The 17,528-nt window shown below is 44.8% G+C and overlaps 1 protein-coding gene across 2 annotated transcripts; it reads left to right on the top strand.

Moving 5' to 3' along the window:
- The first annotated feature begins 97 nt into the window (after positions 1 to 97).
- NCSTN (nicastrin) lies at positions 98 to 14,621 on the top strand. 2 transcript variants are annotated; one of them, XM_072428633.1, is made up of 17 exons: positions 98 to 220; positions 833 to 937; positions 2,684 to 2,807; positions 2,916 to 3,034; positions 4,070 to 4,215; positions 4,422 to 4,572; positions 5,850 to 5,956; positions 6,040 to 6,192; positions 7,367 to 7,471; positions 7,553 to 7,630; positions 7,738 to 7,907; positions 8,626 to 8,728; positions 9,777 to 9,869; positions 10,511 to 10,598; positions 11,273 to 11,445; positions 11,899 to 12,111; positions 12,770 to 14,621. In XM_072428633.1, the coding sequence occupies exons 1-17, from the start codon at positions 169 to 171 to the stop codon at positions 12,890 to 12,892; spliced, it is 2,103 nt and encodes a 700-aa protein (XP_072284734.1). In that variant the 5' UTR covers positions 98 to 168; the 3' UTR covers positions 12,893 to 14,621. The 2 variants fall into 2 exon arrangements, with proteins under 2 accessions (XP_072284734.1, XP_072284733.1); XM_072428632.1 differs by having other exon boundaries at positions 5,847 to 5,956.
- The last annotated feature ends 2,907 nt before the right edge of the window (positions 14,622 to 17,528 follow it).

Here is a 17,528-nt window from a genome sequence, read left to right as displayed (position 1 = left end):
TAGATAGGCTCTCCCGTTACGCCCACACGTCAGTTTTCCTCTAGCTCCGCCCAGTTAACAAACCCTAGTCCTGGCGGAAGTGGAAACAAGTACTGGCGGAAGTTGAAGCAAATGTTGGCGGAAGTGAAACAGTCCTGATCCTTGAGAGGAAGTCTGAGAGATTGGAAAATGACGGCGGGTGTCGGAGTGTGGCTGGGGCTCGGTTTGGTTTTGTTAACAGGTGAGGGAGACTTCCGAGGTCAATTAGGGCTGGGGGTCCTGGCCTGGGTGAGCTCTGTTTGCTTGCTGGTTCCCTCGAGGCCTAGCTGGGTGGGGACAGGTCACTCACAACAATACAACCCGTCAGATAAACCCTGACAGGGTGTAATATTCATAAATAAAATGTTATTTTTAGCGGCACTATGTGGACATAGGTGGAATTTATTGATGAGACCCCCATAAAACCCCCCATGAAGTGTTTATGCAATTAGTGTAGAGTCTGATAGTGATTTTATTGTTTCTGGCTGAACACTAGAGGGCAGTAGCGAGATCTGTAATAAAGGAAACTACATGTCCCATGATTCCTTGCATTGCATATCATGGATATAGGTGGTGACATTTGTAGTCCTAGTGCTGTACAGCACAATGGGGTGGCTACAAATAAAAACATATAATCTGAGCGTGAATTGTAGCCACAGGCATTAAAGAGATGCAAATCTTCAAAGCCTAGAAGGTGTATGTGTGCAATAATTGAATGCATGTTTTGAGTACAAGAGTAATGATTGAAGCTTTTAGATTTAAAACAAATAGGATTATTTTATTGTTTTTTTTATGCTTTTGATGTATTTTGCAGGTCTGTGCCAAGGGAATTCAGTGGAGAGGAAGATCTATATCCCTCTGAACAGCACGGCTCCATGTGTCCGACTCCTCAATGCTACCCACCAAATCGGCTGCCAGTGTAAGAACTTCTCAATGTAACCTCCTTCTTCTGAACCTTTTGTCTACCATTTCATGTGAAGTAAACATTTTCACTTGGTAATCCTGCTTTGGGGGTCCTTGTTCAGGCTCTTCCTGTTATAGGGTGATAACGCTTTGTTCTGGTCACCAATTCTGCTCCTGGGTTGTCACGCTGCAATATAGACTTCCATTGGAGAATACTGGTGGCTGCTTTAGCACATTACATAGATAGGGCAGCACGGTGGCTCAGAGGTAATTGCTCTGACCTTTACAGCACTAGGTCCCAGGTTCCAATGTTGGCCGGGACAATATCTGCATGGAGTTTGCAGGTTCTCCCCATGTTTGTGTGGGTTTCCTTCCACATTCCAAAAACATGCAGTTAGGTTAATTGGCTTCCCCAATAATCGGCCTTAGACTGTGTTAAAGACATATGACTACAGTAAGGACATTAGATTGTGAGCCCCTTTGAGGGACAGTTAGTGACATGACTATAGACTTTGTACAGCGCTGTGTAATATGTTGGCGCTATATAAATAATGTGTAATAATAATTGCAGTGATCTAGCCGTGCGCACCACCCAGCATTTTTCAGTAACCACCCAGCTGTTTTTTATTTTTTGAAGGGGAACCACCTGCCTACAGCTTCTTCCCACCCAGCTTAAAACATTTCTGGGTAGAATACTGATATTGCCCACTGCTGTCACCATCAGATAATATGGAGTGCAGCCTTGGATTATGTGGGCAGGAGGTGACTGTCCGATATTAGCAGCACTGAGATTTGACTAGGGGAAAAAAATCACAGCAATTTTTGACATACTTTAGCAAGCTAAATGTTCTTCCAGGTTGGGGTTACATCAACCTAAGCACAGAGGCAGTGACAAAATCCTCAGTCAAAAGGCAGAATGATGTTATCATTGCAGTCCCCAATATGCATTTGGTGTCCTCCTTGTTTTGTTGCTGGATGATCTGCAGTGCTTCTATAGCTGGGCGCACCACCCAGCTGTTTTTGGGTGGTTACTGATAAATTGGATCCCAATACAGGGCCACCACTCCCCTACAATTTCTTACCACCCGGCTTAAAAATATTTCTGGGTTCAACACTGATCTGTGTTGCCATTGTGGAATCGGTGACCCTTCAATATCAGGACAATATCTCATTAAATTACTACCAGGTTTCCCCGAAAAAAGGACATACTCATAAAATAAGCCGTAGCAGGATACACATTTGCGTAATATGAGCCATACCCCGAAAAAAAGACATAGTGATAGGCGTGTCATTCTGTGACTGCTGCAAGCTGAGGCATAGAGCGAGGATAGAAAGTGAAAGTAAAAGTCTCCTCAGTGAAGTGAGGAGCAGGACGCTCTGTTTTAGGTATTGTGTGTTCTCAGGGGGAAGAAGTAAAGCTGTGGCTGCCGTTTTACTCAGCACTGTGGGTCTCTCTCCCAGCACCAACCAGCAACAGTCTGTGGGTCTCTCCCACCCCTCACAAACACCAGGGGATGTAGAATAAATGTAGATTGTTGTACCATACTTATTAAAATTAAGACATCCCTTGAAAATAAGCCATATTGTGTCTTCTTGAGGAAAAATAAATATAACACAGTGTCTTATTTTCGGGGAAACACAGTAGACTGCTGTACAATGTATTGGCCATCCTGTGTGATGCATCACTGTGTTTTAGCTTCCAGGAATGGTGACACCGGTATAATGTATTGGCCATGTTGTGTGACCTATAACTGTGTTTCAGCTTCCAGGAACGGTGACACTGGTGTGATCCATTTGGTGGAGAAGGAAGATGATCTGACCTGGGTACTTGAGACGGGCCCTACACCTCCCTATGTGGTGCTGCTTGAAGGCAGCTTATTTAACAAGTAAGTGTCAATCAGTTAGGAGACCGGAAGTTCATCCAATCTAAGGAATAATATATAATACAGCAAACCTCTACTGGCTGGAGTCAAAGTTCTTTCTTTCCTTTGCAGGGCCATTCTCCAGAAACTGAAGGACAGCTCGCGTGTCTCTGGCATAGCCGTCAGTTACACCAAACCACCACCTGCAGAGGGCTTTTCCTTGGATGTAAAATGCCCCAGTGATGGCTTTGGTAAGTCTTTAGTAATAAATCTGCCTTCCAGCCATCCCTTTAGTCTTGCAGAGGTTTACAAACTCCTTGCCAGCTTCTCACAATGAGCCCGATTTATTAAAGCTCCTAAAGACTGGAGAAGAGGGATTATCATAGGAGTACCTGCGTCATCCAGCAAACCTGCAATGGGTTTCCTTAAAATTACTTTCTATGGGTTGGTAACAGATTTTATTATTGGTTTAGATCTTTATTTGCTAGTCTTGGAGAGCTTTAATAAATCAGGTCCAATATACATTAAACACATCAAATCAAATAAAGCAATCTTATCTCATGGCTCCACTTTATCTAATCCCCCCCTTCCCCTTTCCAGATAGTGTGTCCCTGGCCCATCACTTTCTTTCACTGGATATCGGTTCTTATATTTTGTGGAGTATTAGGCTACATACACACATCAGATTATTCTTGTCCGAAAAGTGCCTCAGGGCTGAGAGAATCTGGAGTGTGCACAGTGCTTGGCGTTCACGGATCCATCCTGTTCGATTCACAAATGATCGTAATGGAAGTGTAGGGGGAGAGCAGAGTGCTGCTCTGTCGTTCACCCCGCACCCTAGCCCCATAGCATCAGGGAAACACATGGAGCAGATCGTTGCTGTATGTGCATCACTCATTCATTCATCTTTCAGTCTTTTGTCATTGGAAACCTAGGCTGTTACCTATGGTGGTCTGCATGCAACTCAGCCGGCCTCGCAATGCCCATTCTTACAGAATGGGCATTCCTGCTGCTTGGTGTAGGTCACATATACTTCTCCCCCTACTGGAAGCCCCACTGTATTACAGCACCAGTGTGAAGCTTCTTACAGAGACAGGAGGCTGTGATTAAGCATAGATGGATGAGTATACCTAACTTGGTGTGAGGGCTATCGGGACTTTTTCACTTTGTAACTAATCTTTTTGACCTTTACATGTATTTGTTAGGTGGCCTTGAACTTGGCCTTCGTAAGAAGCCGGTTTTAGTGCGGGTCGACTGCTGTTACACTGTTTGTTCTTGATTGTCAGGGCTTTACACCAGCGAACGCGGCTCACAGTACGCACACTGCAATGGAACTGTGTGGAACCCCCTGGGTACTGGATTCTCATATGAGGATTTTAGCTTTCCCATCTTCCTGCTCCAAAGCGAGAATGAGACAGAGGTTATTAAACAGGTGAGCTCCATTCATAAACTTTTGTATCTGTGACCAAACTTTTCTGATTAACTTCAGTAGAAAAAAATAAGGTGAGTGACCTTGGCAGATCTGAATCATGTCCTTGTATAAAGTTCAGCTGTTAAAATTCAGAGCTTCAGAAACAGATTTACCATTGTTATTAGTTCCTGGCGCATTTCTAACTTCTCTCCATCTTTCCTTTGCAGTGTTACAGAGATCACAATATACCTGGGAATGACAGTAAACCGCATTACCCCCTCTGCGCCATGCAGCTGTTGTCCCACATGCATGCTGTCACTAGTTCTGCCACCTGCATGAGGCGGAACTCCATCCAGATGTCTTTCAGCATAAATCCTGGTAAGGAGACCTGAGGTGGTTTATGTTCTGAACTGGGCTCAAAGGGAAGTGGGTTGAACATACTAGCCATAAGACTATGAATATATAGTGGCTGAAAGCTGGACTGCATGAGAATGGGGGTTGGTTGCAGGATCTTTATCTATACGCAGGTCAAATGGTTCTTACGTCTCGTCTCGGGTGAGATTCCTCTGACATGGGCAGCATAGTGGCTCAGTGCTTAGCACACTGGCCTTTGGAGCACTGGGTCCCAGGTTTGAATTTTAGCCAGGACACTATCTGCATGGAGTTTACAGGTTTTCCCAGTGTTTGTGTGGGTTTCCTCTGGATACCCCACTTTCCTCCCACATTGCAATAACATGCAGTTAGTTTATTTGGCTTCCCCCCCAAAATTTACTTTGGTCTGTATTAAAGAATAACATACATAAATACAATTAACAAATCACTATGTAGGGTGGGAGGGACATTAGATTGTGAGACCCTTTGATGGACAGCTAGTGACATGACTATGGATTTTGTACAGCACTGCAAATTATGTCGGCGCTATATAGATACTGTGTAATAATAATCAGGAACGACTGCTGTGCATTTTAATGGAGAAGAGCAGACCAAGGTGCTGCTCGCTTGTCCTTCCGCTCTTCATAGAACAGAATGGTGCTGTGTGTACATTGCTCTTTGTTCATCTGTCACTGGAAACCATTTCCAACCACAGTCAACTATTGGATGTCTCTATAGGGCTTTTGGTTTGTAGGTAAGTATTGCAGCAAAATTTAATAGGCTATTCACTAGTAACTTCTCTTTGTGCCTATTTTTGGCTGCTTTAAAGAGTGCCTGTAGTGCCGGAGAAAATCTTGTAGTGTTGTTCTCTTTAAAGGGTTAAGTTGTCTAGGCTGCCATTTTTACTTTCCTTATGCCTCACACCCCTGGTAGTATTGTTTTTTTTATTCCCATCAATGTTCCGGGTTGTGGGTGGGTTCTCTGCATTCTCACTTACATTGCAGGGCTGCTAGACCTGCGTTGTACATGATGATATCGGAGTGCCTGTTATTTATGGAAGACCAAAGAGAAAATGCTGGGGCTGCACAAGGAGAAAAACCTGTAAGGGATAAGGGAAGTAAAACTGCTTGGTTAGTGGTACCCTAGACAAAAACGAACGTTAGAGTGCAAAGAGAGCCTTACTGCCAATGTAGTCCTGAATTTTCCCTCTAGTGGATCTGTAAGAATGATGTGGAAATCTTGGATGGACTTTGTGCACTGACCTCACCTCTGTTCTTTAGAAGTTGTTTGCGACTCACTTGCCGATTACAATATCTGGAGCCTACTGAAGCCGACCAACATTTCAGGAACAATTCCTCCAGAGGAACAAGTTGTCATGTCAGCCGTCAGAGTAAGTTCAGAAACATTGCTCGTAATACGGACGTTTTGTGTGGCCAGAAATAAATGTTTTTCTTTTCTTTATGTTCTTAACAGGTGGACAGCCGCTCGTTTTTTTGGAACCTGGCTCCGGCCGCCGAGGGCACCGTCTCTGCCCTGGTCACTCAGCTGGCTGCAGCAGAAGCTCTCCATAAAGTCAAAGATACTCAGTCATTGCCTAGAAACATTATGTTCACCTTCTTCCAGGGGGTAAGAATTGTTTGGTTCATGGTATATCGTTCTGTATTGGAGGAAAGTGACTGCCATTCAACCAAATCACTAAAAGTAGGGCTCCGATTGAGTGCTACAATCCTCTGCTTTCATATGTGATATTCTGCCTCCTGAGTAATCTAGTTGTCTGAATATCATTTCATACATGAACCTATGTAAAGCATTAAAGTAAGGATAACCGAGATTGTTGATCCAGGGAACATCCGATTACCTGTTCAGGAAGAAATATTTATCCTATGTTGGAGAAAACTGTACCAGGGTTTTTTTTTGCCTTCCTCTGGATCAACTATGTCCATCACTATGTCCAACCTTTAAGACAGCAGGGCCTGAAAACGCCAAATAAAATTTTGCCGCAGCCCGGTATATGTACAGCTTACACTACTCTGCTGTTTTTAGCAGCTCGGCCTCCTGTCAGCACATTAGCTGGGAATAACAGAATAGTGTAAGAGGGTTGGTGTGCCGTCAGGTGGCAGAGCAGCTGGGAATGGCATGAAAGTGTAAGCCTTACATACATTGCTCTGCCATTCTCAAAAGCTTCTGTGTAAGCGGTGTGAGGAGAGCCGCCCACGCTTCCGCTGTGCTCCTGCTATCACACGGTCACTAAGTTTAGAGCAGTGTAAGGAGGGCCGGCAGTACTCCCGCTGCTTTTGCCTCCTGTCATTTGCAGCCCCTGACTCACCAGCCACTGACTGGCACCGGTCTGCAGCCCGGGGATTAGGCACCACTGCTCTAAATGACTAGCCGCTTGGCAATGTACCAGGTCTACTTTCAGTTTTGAGACTTCTCAAGCTCCCATTGTGTTCTCTGGTACCTAGGGCCAGAACTAGACCGGGAGCCCCAGCCATTGCCAGGCTCCTTTTAAGGTTTAAGAAACCTAGGTGGCATAGGGTTCAGATAAGTAAATGGGCTTCAAAAACTGTTTTGGGCCTTTGACATAAAGGGAATCTGTGTTTGGCTCTCAATGGAGGGCAAAGCAACAGGAAATTTAAAAGGTTAAGATTCACTTTCTGTTACTGAGGAGATTCACTGAGGGTGAATCTCCTCAGTGGGGACAGAAAGGCTTCAAAACTTTCCCAGGCTATTCAAAGCTAGAGAAAAGTATTTGCTTTAAATAACTGTTAGGTCTTTGTGTATCCTCTTTGTGTCCCTGCAGGAAGTGTTTGATTATATTGGCAGCTCACGGATGGTGTACGACATGCAGAAGGGACGGTTTCCCGTACGCTTGAACAACATTCACTCATTTGTTGAAATCAGCCAGGTACTTCAGTAGAAATAGAATACTCATAAATTCTCAAAACTGTAGAGCCGCCAGTGAGTAATATTTTCTTTTGTCCTGCAGGTGGCACTAAGAAACAACTCTGTCCTGTGGATTCACAGTGATCCCCTCTCTCGAGCAAACGAGACCGTGAACACGGAGGTATTTATTGGGGGATAAAATATTTTCTATGGGGGTCATAGTGGGTGATGTGATTCCTGTCCGGTAAAAGGCATACTGAAATACTTGATGTCCCTCTTCTTCCACAGGTACAGGATATGATCAGGATTCTGAAGGCAGCGAGTAAGGGAGCCAATGTGACTGTTGAGGAGGTGGAACAGTCTCAAGCTCTTCCGCCAGCATCTTTTCAGCGTTTCTTAAGGGCTCAGAAAATCCCTGGGGTGGTTCTTACTGACCACAAGGACGCGTACCACAATAAGTGAGTTATTTTTCAGCCTCTATAGGAACTTTCTGAACTAAGGTTCTGTGGAAAGTTAGGAGCTTGTTGAGCATTGGGTAGTGGTGAATTGCCTGCATAGTTCCAGCACCAACATCTCTTTCTTGAGCTGTTGTTGGGGGATCAGTAGTATCTGTGTATTGGGGGATCGTTATCTTGCAGCCAGTGTAAGGTCAGTGGGGATGGGGCACATCTCACAGCTACCAATATAAGGGGTCATGCTTGCCAATGACCTCCAATCAAACAAGGGCACCTTTATCACTCCACACTTAGTTTAAATGGTTTGCAACCTTCCCTAACTGCCAATAGGATATTTCTTCCAATGCCCACCATTCTTAAAGTACTCTTCTCATATTAACTACCAGTGTAAGAGGTCATCTCACACAATACCAAACTAAGGATTCATGTATCCCAATGATTTCCAATGTAAGGTGTCATGCTTCTCACTGATCACCATACTAGGAGGTCATATATTCCTTTGATTGCCACTTACTTACATATACTTCTTACTGACCAAGATTTCAGGTGTCACTTTTGCCATTTATCACTAAAATAAGAAGTCCTCTCAACCCCTGACCTCCGGTTTAAGGTTAGTATCAATAAACTTAGCCCTTGCCTAAAGGAAAGAACAATTGAGAACACTGTGTGCAATAGTGTTTTTTATTTATTCTTTATATTTACATGTGTTGGCTCTTCTCAGGTATTATAACAGCATGTATGACACAGCAGAGACAATCAAGATGGAGTATCCTAGCGGACTGCCCCAGGAGGAAGCCCTGGAATATGTTACAGAAACAGCCCAGGTTAGGAAAGACACCCAAATACCCTTGTTGTCAAGACAAGAAAGTGTCACTAATATTTCCAGCCCAAACTATTTTTATACTTGGGGTTTAGAAACCCATTTAGTTTTTGTTACCCCCTCTGGGAATCTTCACCCTCACTTCCTGTCCTGGTGACAAAGATGGCAGTAAAAGCGGGCAAAGGAATAAAGCACTGGCTTGGAATAAATTTGTTACTATAAGGCAGGGGTGTCAAAACTCTGTCCCGAGGGCCAAATCTGTCTCCTAGCGTCCTTTTTTTTTGGGCCCCAAAGGAATCCTAACTATAAACTGCAACTGGCCCCCCACTGCATTGAAATAGTGCCACTCCTTCAGTTCCCGGCATCACACATCTATAGACCAGCGGGCTCTCTGCCTATGTGTGGCCCCGCATTGGACTGCTTTATAGACGGAAGTAATGCCAGGAATTTTAATGAAGAGAGAGTTCCAGCCCCGCATTGGCCGCGTCTGACATTTCTAGCACTCGCCCTCAGCTGTACTTTTCCATGGACTTGAATGGTTGGATTTTCATAGAAGAAAATTGTTAATATTCTTGTTAGCCTGTGCAAAAAAGTTGCCATTGAAATTTAACTCCGAAGGCTACAGAGAAAAAGGAACAAGATTATTTCCTAAATAAAATTTTTTAAAAATTCTTATGCCTCTTTCTCTATTATAGGCTTGTTCCAGATTGAATATGAAGTAAAACCTTGTTTCCATATGAAAAGGTTTTATATCTAATGAGAAGGAAAAACTTCCTCAATTTTGTCAATACATTTCAAGGTTGGCCCGCTACTTTGTCTAATGTTTTAATTTTGGTCCTCTGTGTATTGGAGTTTTACACCCCTGCTATAAGATATCTGGAGATTTCACTGACTGCTTCCAGATTCTTTTTTAAGTAGTGAAGCCAAATTCTCAGGGCTGTTACTTTCACCTACAAATTTATCAATGACAACTCTCATATTGCATTCCTGATCTGCTCTTTGTTACTCTGGTCAGTTCATTTTGGTAAATCTAATATTTATCTTTATTACAGGCTCTTTCAGAAGTTGCCACGTTGCTGGCCAAAACTTTATACCAGCTGGCAGGAGGAAACGACACTGTGGATATTAAAGCAGATCCCCACACGGTAACATATGTCATCTCTCCTCATGGCCATTAATGTAGTAGAGGTACCTGTGGCATTTAGTTATCTGTTGTCAGAGCTGGGTGTGGAATTTCTCCTTCCGGCAAAATAAACCTATCAGATGTAAAGAAGTTAAACATTCCTTTAGCTCAAAAGCAACATCCTATCCTGCAGATTTTCTTCTTGTATTTTGAGGCTGCTCAGATGTAAGAGATGCATGTCTCCTCCTACTTCATATGTCTGGGCAATGCATATAACACACAGCTCTGGGCTTTTTGTGAATGGCCGAACCTTTCTTCTTGCAGAAAGATAGCCACAGTGCTATAGAACCTGCAGCACATAAATATAAGTGGCCCGGAAGTATAGTCAGAACCGTACTAATCTCTGCAAGCAGATTTGCCTAATGTAGAAGCAAGCCCACATTAGTCCACTTACATAAAACTTAAAGGAAAATTGTACACAAAACCAACAAGTTTCAGGGGGTTGGATCATCTCCCCTTCATCAGGGCTTTGCACAAGTTCACATTCGTAGTCAGTTAGGGACTGCTGAAGGCTAAAAATCAATTCATTTTGTGTACAGTTTACATCAGAGTATATTTTTTTTTATTAACACCGTATTTGGCTCATTATCTGTATGTCTGCAGGTGACTCGAATGCTCTATGGGTTTCTAGTGAAGTCCAATAACAGCTGGTTTCAGTCCATTAGCAGGCCGGATTGGAAAGATGCTTTGGGTAAGACCACCATGCTTTACTCCCTTCATTTCAGTTCATAACATAGATCTTACATTCCTTTTCTATAGAAAGCCTCCTTTGTGTCAATTCCTCCCTCCTCCTAGATCGTACGCTGTTCTGGGCTGGGTCCTCGCCTCCTCCTGTGTCACTGTCTGTATCTGTCTGTCATTTGCACCCCCTATTTAATGTACAGTGCTGTGTAATATGTTGGTGCTATATAAATACTGTTTATTAGTATAGAAACTCATGTGGGTTTCAGATTCTTGCACTTCAGGGCAGCTTTCCCCTATCCTACATGGAAGGGTTGAATGCTATAGTGCTATAGGTACATGTTGAGCCTTCCCGAGACCCAGATGAGAAGTTCTAATTCTGCAGTCACATGATCAGTCCATGTGTGATCCTAGCAAGCCTACCACATGACCCGCAAAGTACACAGAATGCTCGCATTCATGGAAGCCATGCTGATTTTTCTTTCTTTTTGTTAAAAAAAAAAAAAAAAAAAAACATTTCTGGCTTCTGATTAAACCACAGGACATTTTTATGAACATTTTCTGGTTTTCCTTATGCAACCTTATGGGTCTTTAATAAATCATAGTTGGGTTTTACAGCTTTTTGTATCACCTGGCTATTTATTAATCTGTATCTTCTTTGTCAACTTTTTTTTTCCTTTGCAGAAAACAAGCAGCCTCAATATTATGTGACGGCCTCCCAGAATGGCAACAAGCGGCCACCCACCATCCCTACGCGCCTCCTAATGTCTGTCCTCGCCAATATCACCGGACAGGTAGTGAACTTTACTAAGGAGGAGTGCCAGAACCCGGACAAGGCCCCGGACTCGAAGAAAGAAGTAAGTTGGGATCCATTGAATTCAACAATGGTAATCCAACCCCACTTCAAGCCCTAACCCCGATCTCATCCTGAAAAAAAGGTAACCCCACCACCTAAATCTTCCCTTCTAACCTTCCTTTCATTAAGTCTGACCTCCAGCCTTCGCTTCAGTCTTGCGTAGTTGTTGAGGATTATTCTCCTAATTGCTTCCTCTGATATCACTGCACACTGTGAGCTTCTTGCATTTGAAGCTTCAGCAAGTCATATAGAGCTCATGCAAATAAAGCTTACCTAATTTACTAGCCCCCCAGCCTGTGTTCCTGCCCTACCATGGATACCAAGGTCCATTAGCTAGCAGCAGCGAGGTGCAGATAATAGGAGCAGAGGTAAAAAATTTCCCCTCACCAGATTGGAATGTCTGGTTAATGTGCGTTTTTTTTTTTCTTTTCCTCTTTTTTTTATCCATTTACAGCTCTATGATTATATCTGGGTCCAGGGCCCCCTCACTGGCAACACTACATCCCGGGAGCCATTTTGCATCCGAAGCACCATGCACAACCACTTTGCAGAGTCTCCCGCCAATGATTTGAATGACTGGGGTTCTACAGAATACTCCACATGGACAGAAAGCCGATGGAAGGAGATCAAGGCCCGAATATTCCTCATCCCTAGCCAGGAGTTGGAGGTGAGAATATTTTTGTCTTGCCCTTTTTACTGTGGGGCAATTCCAGTGTTTTACCCAGCCCCTTTTAGCTGGGCATACCACCCGACACTTTTCAGTAACCACCCCGCTGTTTTTGGAGTTGGGTCACAATACAGGGGCAGCCATCTGCCTACAATTTCTTCCCACGCAGCTTAAAAAATTGCTTAGGTTGAACACTGAATTCATAGTTGTGGGCATGGCTATGGCTGGCATGGTGATGGAAGGAAAGAGGAAGGCTGGGGGTGGGAGCAGGGGCCATAGCTGGCATAGTGATTCTAAAAGTGGGGGGTTTAACATAGCATTGTCTGGGAGTATGACAGGCACAGTGGAGGCAATTAAAGGGGCAACACTGCCATAATGGGAATAGGAGGGGTTTAAATGTTGGGGGGCTGGCATGTGGTAGTGGGGGCAGGAGGGTATTCGTGGCTGGGATGGTGTTGATAAGGGCAGTAGACATGGTGGGCTTGCCACAGTGATGGCATTGTAAATGAAGGGGCTGGCATAGTAGGGGTGATATGAGCAGCAGCAAAATAAATTCTGAAAGGGAATTCTCCATTATAAGTGAAAATAAAACTTGCAGCTTTATTATTAAGGATTTGTATTTTTTCAGCCTCTGCCCTCTTTTTTTCTTTTCCCACAGATAATTACGTTGCTCACAGGCTTGGCTGTCCTCATCATCTCCTTTTGTGCCACCTATTTCATCAACGCCAAGGCAGACATTTTATTCACCAGCACAGAAGACTCTGGATCGGCGGCTTATTAGAGACTCTGTCGCCCCCTAATGATTGGGAGGACTGCCCTCTGCCTCTTACACTGGTTGGGTAGCGATGCCCATGCTGCTTTTTTTCTTTTTTTATGTAAAGAGCCACACTGGACAGACTCGGACAATTTAATTGTTTGCAAATTAAGTAGCTGACCAGGTGTTGCCCCCTCCCCTGTCTGCAGATGGGATTGCACTGCTGAACGACTCGGGGAAAGTAAGGACCAATTGTGGGCTTTGCCTTGTTGACTGATAGCAATATTAAAGCGGAACTAAATCTAAAAACTTAGAAACAGGCAGGATTTTTATTGCAGAAGCGGAGGGGCTATGGCTCTTTTGCAATAAAACCAACTTTCCTGCCTGTTCATAATGTGCACAGCTCAGTGTATGATCCCAGCATACCCCCGTGTTGGGAACCAATGAAATTCTGTGCACATGTGCGGGGGTTTTGTCATTCCTGCCTAGCCTATCAAGATGGCCGAGAAGAAGCCGCCAGCTCTACAGAGGAGGTGACTTTGGTTCCGCTTTAATAAATGACAATAGACTCTTATTTTAATCAAATAACTGTAATTCCAAACCCCCAACTATATTGCTTCTCCTTTGATTGTATATCAAGACTTTTTGTTGTTGTGCTTCTACCATGTTAGGCCAAAACCTGTTTTTTGGATAGGTGTAGAACCTCTGGTTTAAATCACTGTCCTCACTTCCTGTCCAGGGGACACAAGATTAGGCAAACTAGAGTCTTGTCTAAAAAAAGGACAGTGTGCCAAGCTGGGCACATTCTGTACCGCCATGCTAAAATGTAGCCTACAGAAATTTTCAAATCTGAATGAAGTATTTAGGAGCTGCCACCAGGGGGTGCTGTTGGTATTGTTGTGACTTCTATGATCCTCCCTGCAGATGGCCGCCTCTTTACACTCCAACCTGCATTCCATCCATGTGGTCTTGGTGCACATAATGGCCGGCAACCTTTTCTGTACCCTTCACTGGAAACAACTGAGCTCCGTATTGTAAATTACACCCCCCCCAAAAAAAATGTCCCTGTGTCCCTTACCAGATCTTTGAATTATGAAACGCCGGTTCCCTGGCTCTCATTCAGGTGGTCTGCAATGCCGCCCTCTGTATTCCTAACACAGGTTTCCATAAAGCTAAACTCCAGGCAAACGGTTGGCACGTTTACACAGTACAGCCCTGTCTAATAGGACAGGAAACCCTGCTGCCTTCTTTTTCCTCTGCTGCTGTTTCACTTTCAAATACAGGTCATGTCCTGAGAATGGACATGGTAAGGAGAAGCAGTACAGTGGTGGGCTTGCTGCTCTCTCCTCTCCTATCAGCATGTTTTGCTGATTGGCTCTTTGTGCTGCTCCTGTTTCCCCTAGTTTGAGCTCTGCTGTACTGGGATTTCCTGATAACATTGAGGTATTTACGATAAAATAACATATTTAAGAATCCTTTTTCTTACCAGATGTTGCAATGTTTGCATTCTTTAATTCTGCCTTACATTAAACTGTAAAATTAAAGGTTTTGGAGCAGATTATAGATATTCCTATAGGAAGTACAATGCGAGTGCTTTGTATGGATCCTCATTGTCTTTTTCCTGTGTTTTTATGCCTTGGTTGGTTTATAACATTTTCTTCCTCCATTACAGTCATCAATGGAGGTTTCCTATTGTTTGAGGGTGGTTTTGTTTTTTCTTAAAACTGAAATAACAAATAAAATGAAATGAAAATGGTGTGGAGTGGCATGTCACAGCGTTCCTGTATGGACAAGGAAAGGAGGGCATTCTGAGGTGCATCCTCCACCAATGGCCTTTGAGATGGCCCCCTCTTCTCCACCAATGGCCTTTGAGATGGCCCCCTTTCTCCACCAATGGCCTTTGAGATGGCCCCCTCTTCTCCACCAATGGCCTTTGAGATGGCCCCCTCTTCTCCACCAATGGCCTTTGAGATGGCCCCCTTTCTCCACCAATGGCCTTTGAGATGGCCCCCTCTTCTCCACCAATGGCCTTTGAGATGGCCCCCTTTCTCCACCAATGGCCTTTGAGATGGCCCTTTCTCTACCATGGCCGTTGGGATGGATTTGCCCCCCCCCCTGTTCATTGAGCAAGCATCCCCTAGGACCCTTTATACACATTTGGCCCTTCTTCCTCTCCATGGTCATCAATGGACCCCTCCGGTGCCCCAATAACCATGGATATCCACTTGGCCCCTCTCCACCTATAACCATTGATATGGATTTGGCCCCTCTTCCCCCTTGACCATTGTTTTGGATCTGGGTCCTCTTCCACCCCTCTAAGAAGGCTTTTCACAAGCCTTTGGAGGGTGTTAACGGGCATTTGTGCCCATTGGTGAGGTCAGGGATGTGATGTTGGATGAGACGTCCTGGCTCACCATTCCAATTTATTACAAAGGTGCGAAGGTCAGGCCTTATGTTCCTCCACACCAAACTGGTGACCCCATGTGTTTATGAATCTGGCTTGGTACCCTGGGGCCCAGCCCTCACCAGACTGTGACCACAAGCCTGGAAAAGCCCAGTACAATGTCTTAGTATGATGTCACATTAATAGTTCCCTTCACTGGGGCACCTGAGCGCCATCATGTGGTGGGGTCCATATATTGTGACCATATGGTGTAGTTTGTATCTAGCTGAGGTGTTTTCTCAAACAGTGGTCCCATCTTTTCAGGCCTCACGGACCTCTAAATCTACACAATTTGGACCTTGCAGGTGCGGGGAGCCGTGTGTCACTCAAAGGGGACGAAACTTCCTCCGGAGTGACGTCATGATGCCAGAAGCTGCCCAGTGCCCTGAGCCTGTGATGTGGGTGGGTTGTGTCCATAAGGGGGACATGGTCCATGGCTCTGGCCGGTGCACCCCCCAGTGGGGTCCTTCTCCTGATCCTGCTAGGGGCGCACCGGCCAGAGCCACGGACCACCACAATTTCTTGCGGACAACGAATTGGCGACCGCTGTTCTAAAATTCTTTATATTAATAGCAATAAAACGGCATTTGGCTGAGGGGCGCCCAAACGTTTGCACTGCCTGCATATACATTCTGTACAGATAGGAAATGTTTCTGGGCATATTCGTGTTTATTCTGGGAACTGTCTGAGCTGACATCCAGCAATGCCCGCATCTCCATGTTCTCAGCCCTCATCCAGCTGCTGCCACAATGACCTGCATGGCATCCTGGGGAGGGTCATGTGACAGCTGGGGAGTAAAGGGGGGGGCAGATGTGAGATGACAGCAACAGAAGCTGTATGAGATGGGGGGGGGGTAATCAGATGATTTACCCTTTCTCTTTCCTGGCTCTGTGTATCGTGCTATGGTATATGTCAGAGCTATTTAAATGTATAATAATAGTGTGTGACTGTGGAGGGACATTAGACTGTCAGCTCCTCTGTACAGAGACGGATGGGACTAGCTCAGTGTTCCCTGTACAGCACTGCGGTATATGTCAAAGCTATATACATGTATATTAATAGTGTATGACTGTGGGGGGGACATTAGAGTGTCAGCTCCTCTGTACAGAGACTGATGGGACTGGCTCCGTGTTCTCTGTACAGCACTGAGGTATATGTCAGAGCTATATAAATGTATAATAATAGTGTGTGACTGTGGGGGGACATTAGAGTGTCAGCTCCTCTGTACAGAGACTGATGGGACTGGCTCAGTGTACAGCGCTGTGGTATATGTCAGAGCTATATCACTGTATAATATTAATGGAAGCGGTGGGGGTGTAGCCTTTAGGGCTTTAGGATCTTTCAGCTTGGCTACCTCCATTGTTTTGGCAGAGACAGGTGCTCTTTAGAGATTCTAGCTGCGGGGCTGCGAGTGATGCAACCATAGGTAATATCGCAGCTGTTATTGCTGCATGTCGGTGTAAACAAGACATTCGGTGCCCAGGGGACGGCTGTATCTAGCACAGCGGTGGCATGGAGCCCAGGAAAGCAGCAGCGGCAAAATACGTTCATTTCCACAACAGTGGCCCTTCTATACTTAGATGCCGGGCTGATGACACCGTCCCAGGGGCCCCTTTTACCCTCCCCCCTTTTGCTGCTAGAGCCCTCCTTTATATCATCTTCTGCCTGTTATATCTCCACTGAAGTCTCTTCATTCCCTCCCTTATAAATAACTAATTTTTTCAATTTCACGCGCTTTGTCCTGCGACACAAAAAATAAAAAAATGGTTCTCGCCTGCAACCTATAGGAATGCGTGTGTGCAGCTATCGCTGGGATGCGTGCATGCAGACAGGAAGTGGCTGCTGGGGATCACCTGTAACATTCACACGCAGCCTGATAACTATATAACTCTGGCCTGAGCCCCCTTTAAATTTGAGACCAGGCTTTTCTGAGACTGCAATGTTTTATGAGCAATGCAAAAATGAAATTCTTAACAATTTCATTTTTGCCTTGCTCATAACGGTGGCAAAAGTCCTCTCCCCGGGTCTATGACTTCACTGAACTCCAAGTTTTGGGGCCCTCCATATCTGGGTGGGAGCCATTTCCCCCTGCTAAGCGTCGGATACAGTGCATGCACGGCTGTCTGTACATAGCGCTCTCCTCCACATCACAATCTTGTCTGGTGGTGGTGGTGACACTACAAGTCTCAGCATGGCACTATGACATAAGCAACCTGTGCT

This window comes from Pyxicephalus adspersus, chromosome 12, assembly GCF_032062135.1.
Source record: "Pyxicephalus adspersus chromosome 12, UCB_Pads_2.0, whole genome shotgun sequence".
NCBI lineage: Eukaryota > Metazoa > Chordata > Amphibia > Anura > Pyxicephalidae > Pyxicephalus > Pyxicephalus adspersus.
The sequence above is the reverse complement of the archived record's forward strand: the minus strand, read 5'-3'. Positions and strand labels throughout refer to the sequence as shown.

What these genes read in the sequence shown, in the direction of transcription:
- NCSTN (XM_072428632.1), top strand. Translation starts at nt 169, where the DNA reads ATGACGGCGGGTGTCGGAGTGTGGCTGGGGCTCGGTTTGGTTTTGTTA. An exon ending in ATGCCCCAGTGATGGCTTTG is followed by an intron (nt 3,035 to 4,069) that starts GTAAGTCTTTAG and finishes CTTGATTGTCAG; the next exon opens with GGCTTTACACCAGCGAACGC. An exon ending in AAGGACGCGTACCACAATAA is followed by an intron (nt 7,908 to 8,625) that starts GTGAGTTATTTT and finishes GGCTCTTCTCAG; the next exon opens with GTATTATAACAGCATGTATG.